At 35.6% G+C, this 4,810-nt stretch overlaps 1 protein-coding gene across 1 annotated transcript in view; it reads left to right on the top strand.

Moving 5' to 3' along the window:
* The window catches only part of LOC107299992 (dual adapter for phosphotyrosine and 3-phosphotyrosine and 3-phosphoinositide-like), an 18,131-nt gene extending 16,432 nt beyond the window's left edge, over positions 1 to 1,699 (top strand). Inside the window, exon 7 of the mRNA XM_015829338.1 lies at positions 1,201 to 1,699. Coding sequence (XP_015684824.1) covers positions 1,201 to 1,248 — 48 coding nt within the window. The 3' untranslated portion in view covers positions 1,249 to 1,699. The remainder of the gene's footprint in view (positions 1 to 1,200) is intronic.
* The last annotated feature ends 3,111 nt before the right edge of the window (positions 1,700 to 4,810 follow it).

Raw genomic sequence — 4,810 nt, 5'->3', positions numbered from 1 at the left:
TTTAGTCAAAATGGTTTATTTGTTTGAAACCACTCGAAATCAGCAGGGGTATGGGATAACAGCATGAAGGCAGAATTGTTGCTTCACATTTTTCAAGTAAAACATGTAAAATAGTCTAATAAAAAGCTGAAACCACTTAGTTTAGTGACTACTTTTAAAAGAAAAAATTATGCATAGAATTGGTAAGAGTTCACCAAGTTTAATGTTTCAACCTGAGAAATAAAAAAAAAGTTGTGAAATGCTCAAATGATTTGGGGGAAATGATTTGAAGGGAAATATTCTTAAATTCAAATAACCAAGTCGTGTTATAATAGGACTTGTTTTCTTTTTCTATTTCTTTTACGACATCAACCTTCCCACCCCAACGCTGATATCTTTGTGTCTTATCAAACTATCCTTTCATCTTTATTCAGTCAATCCTGCTTAAAATAAAGTTGAGAAGTCCTCTCCATTATTGGCCCTGCTGCAGTGTTTATTTATTTTTATTTACTTTTTTAATATTCAGCCATAAAAGGGCTCCCAGTGGCTTACATTTATAAGACAAATTGAATATTTGTTGCAATAATAAAAGTAATATTAACAAATATCAATATGATAAATATGAATGCAAAGCTGACTGCTTTTCAGTTCCCAGATGCCCTTCATAAGACTTGCATTTTCATTTTCATTGTTTCCAGAAGGCCAGTGATAGGGTACTAAGCTTTCCTCCGAAGGGAGGCTATTCCCAAACTTGCTACCAAGGCTGTAAATTTCTGGGCAGCCAATTCAGCAACTGCAATACTGATATTGTAATCATGGTAACCTTGTGCTAATATGAGACCCACTGCATTTTGAACAAATTATACTTTCTTGTAGGGGGGGGTAGAGTTCTAATTATTGCTATTTGCCATATACTACAAGGGTGAGCAACAATGGCAATCTTATGACCTGTGGATTTCAACTCCCAGAATTCCTGAGCCAGCCAGAAATTCTAGGAATTGAAGTCCACAGGTTGTAAAGTTGTCACAGTTGCCCACCCTGATAGACTACCTTTTGTATACGATATACACTATAGTGAACTGATTAGAGATGACGGGAGATATAGTCTAGCAATATGCAGAGGATATCAGAAGCTCTTAAATTACATAGTATTTTAATTTACTTTTATTTATAAATTCATTTCAACAGCAAATATTTTCTCCTTTACATTTTTGTTCCTAGTCCCAGATAAGGAAAAAACGCCAGCATGATTCCACACTCAGGCCATAGTAATTTTGGCTTCAAATCTAACTGCACGACAATCAACATCAGTTCATATTCATACTCCCTTCAGATTCGTTATTCAGCATTAAGAAGTGCTGCACCAGATCAGATCAGAGGTTTTTAAACTCTGCAGTTGCCGACTTGCTGACAACCTGTTTCTAGGAAATTCTTGAACACTCTGTTAAAGCAGAAGATGATTACCTTGGAAGACGGATATTCACCTGTTCAACATTTCATTATTCTGGATACGCCCGGTGATTACTGGCATTCTGTATTTGCCTTTGCTGCCAAGTTTTCACTAGTTCTTTGTATGTAAGCAGTTTCAATGAAAGTACTTAGTTTCACAGCATGAACCTGAACTAGCTGTGTACCCACTCATCCCTGGCTACCATTCTGTATGCTTCAAACCATTTACACTGTGGTCTGTTAAGACACATTACCTGAACACAGTTTTTTTTTCTAATAGTTTTGATTTCACCTGTGGCTTTGACTAGTGTTAAGAATCTTGTTAACCCTTCTAAATCATTTTCTCAGTTTGAATTCCCTGATGAGCAATCGTTATAATTTACTGCTAGTGAAACAAATTTCTATGGGCAAACATTGGGAGTTACAGGTAGCCCTTGATTTACAGTTATTGGTTTAGTGACCGTTCAAAGTTAAAACGGCACTGTAAAACGTGACTCATGACTGGTTTTCACATGATTGTTGTAGCATCCCCATGTTACGTGATCAAAATTTGGGCGCTTGGCAACTGGCATGTAATTATGATAGCTGCATTGTCCAAGGTCATGTGATCACCATTTGTAATCTTCCCAGCTAGCTTCTGACAAGCAAAGTCAATGGGGGAAGCCAGACTCATTTAACGACCACATGATGCACTTAATAGCTGCAGTTAACATGGCCCTCATTCATTAATGGCTGTACTTCGTCACCAATTGCTGCTGCTTTAAATTTACTCCAAGGACTCAAAATGCCACAATTTGTCATTTTGTCAGTGCAGATAGATCAATGTAGCTGTTTTCTAAGACAAAAAGAAACTGCATTTGTGTCTCAAGACATATATAGATGGTAACAGCTACATTGTTTAAATATATTTGCCCTATATTAGAAATTGATATCTATTGGAAGCTTTATGCTGAATGCACATCTAATATATGTATTCTGATCCTGGTTCAGCAATACATTTTCTGCAAATATTTAGCATACTTAAGCACAAAGTCATGTGAGAACATACCTCCTTTGCTAGATCATAAGAGACCTGCAGAATCAAAGTCTGCATAGCATTTTATTACCTCCAGTTGTCAACTAATGTCTTTGGAAGATGAAATAAATTTTTCTGTTAGTGTATGCATTTGACATACTATGATGTTCTATGCAGAGTTCCCCAATGTTTCCAGCTATGTGGACCGGTGTGGGGGGGGGAAGAGGGGATGGTTCTGTGCGAACAGCTGGCAAACATGCGCGTGAATGCAGCTTTATTTGCATGAGTGGTGTGCATGCGCGCTTGCTGCTCATGCAAATAGGGCATGCACACACATACTCACTCACTGCTCGCACAAGTGAGGATGTGTGTCTGCTCGCCGGCTGTTTCCAGGGCCCAGTTGCAATCCCCACATGGTCCACTAGTGAGGCCCTCTAAGTATGCCACTAACTCAAACCTATTCTAGAGGCCAGAGTACTTGGGTTTAAAGAAAAGCAGCACAACAAGAAATATAAAACAACACAATACATATGAGAGAACAAATAGGCATACATGTAGAATTAGTAATTAATTTCCATTAATTACTATTTAGAGTTAATACCATTTAAGAGTTCCAAAATATAAACAACCAACTATGGCTCTCATATTTGTTAACATTTTCTTGTATTTTTTTAATCTTGTTAAACATTTGTTTTCTCGTATGTTTTATTATTTAATATTTTTATGTATTACCAATAGGAACATTTCCAATGTTACACAGTTGTCAAGAGTTTGTAAAAACAAGAGTGAATGAAGGATCGTACAAATATATATTGGGAAGAACTGTATCATATTTTATACTTTTATTATAAAATTTCTAATAAACCAGGAACAAAAAGAAAATACAATTATAGCTGTGCAGTGGATAAGACAATAGTGATAATACAAATATTTCCAAGTTTTACATAACTAATCTTCCTTTCTCAGTGGGGTCTAATGCTAGATACCGGTCTTAATTTAAATGAGATTTCCACTACTGGATTTTGAAAAAAAAGTACTTGTGTATTCTCTTAGTTCAATGTTTCTCAACTGGGACAACTTCCAAATCATAAAATATAAGAGTTAGAATGGATCTTGGATATTAGCTACTCTACTCATTCTCAATCTTGGCAATCTCCAGGTGTGTACATTTTAAATTCTGGATTTCTCAGCAATGGCCTTGCTGGCTGTGGAATTCTAGGACTTGAAGTTTACACATCTGGAAGCTGCCATGATTGATAAACAATGCTCTAGTCTAGATGCCACCTATATGCCTGATCTGTTTTTCTCTTGAAGCCTATTGGTCAGAGTGCAATCGTATATGTAGCTACTAATGTCCTGTCAAAGTGGCTTTCTTCCATATATAGAATATTCCTTTTTATGTATTATGATTCTTATACCTCTTATACTTTACAACTTTCTTTCTCTCTAAAAAATACTCCTAGTTAGGTTTCCATGGCTTTTTTTTACTCCAAGGCAACAGCACTATATAAATCAACATACTGATATTAAAGACAGCAATAATGCTAATATGCAACATCTATCTCTGTGATAATGATCAGACTATACATCTTGCCTGTATCTTTTATTCATATTTGCTTAGGAACATACAAAGCCAGATAACTCAGCAAAGTACCATAATTATATGTATTCAAAACATCAGTTTTACAAAGAATACAGGAAGAGAATACACATTGCACTGATCAAATTAATTGTTGACAAATAGCTACCTTGAAGTTTAAAATTCTGTTTCCAAACAAAGAACCATTGATTGCATACCAGTATTAACGTAAGTTTTCCCCATAATGTTCTTCTAAGCATAAAGGAAGATTTGACTGCAAAATGTATGTTTCCACTAGTCTCCATTTATTTAGACAGAGGCAACATATTGCTGGTAGAGTGAAAAAATTGTGGATGGCATATTATACACAAAAAGTATTTTTTCTACTATGAAATATATGCTAGCGTGAAGTTAACTCCATGGGAGTTGTTATACTCACTAATACAACCAGCAACCTAAGATACTGTATATAGGGAAAGCTACAGCCCATTTATCCCAATCTTACCTTATATTTCAGTCCAGTACAGGTTTTAACATATAATAAGAGAAAGTGACATTTTCTCCAAGACATTCATTATACAGTGTGAAAATGACTGAATCTTTCGCAGTTTCATATTAAAGACTTTCTGTGCTTTGGATATAAATATTGAGTTAAGAGACTTCCACCACTTGCCACAGCTCTTCAAACAAAGGAGCCAGTTCTTTTTCCAGGCTTACAATCAGTCCTACATAAAGATAGGCAAAGAAGATGAGATATAAAGAATAACTGTTGTTTCTCAGACAGAAAG

The sequence above is a fragment of the Protobothrops mucrosquamatus genome, unplaced genomic scaffold (assembly GCF_001527695.2).
Source record: "Protobothrops mucrosquamatus isolate PMUCROS unplaced genomic scaffold, P.Mucros_1.0 scaffold5882, whole genome shotgun sequence".
Classification (NCBI taxonomy): Eukaryota; Metazoa; Chordata; class Lepidosauria; order Squamata; family Viperidae; genus Protobothrops; species Protobothrops mucrosquamatus.
Note: the sequence above shows the minus strand (reverse complement) of the source record. Positions and strands in the feature narration are given on the sequence as shown.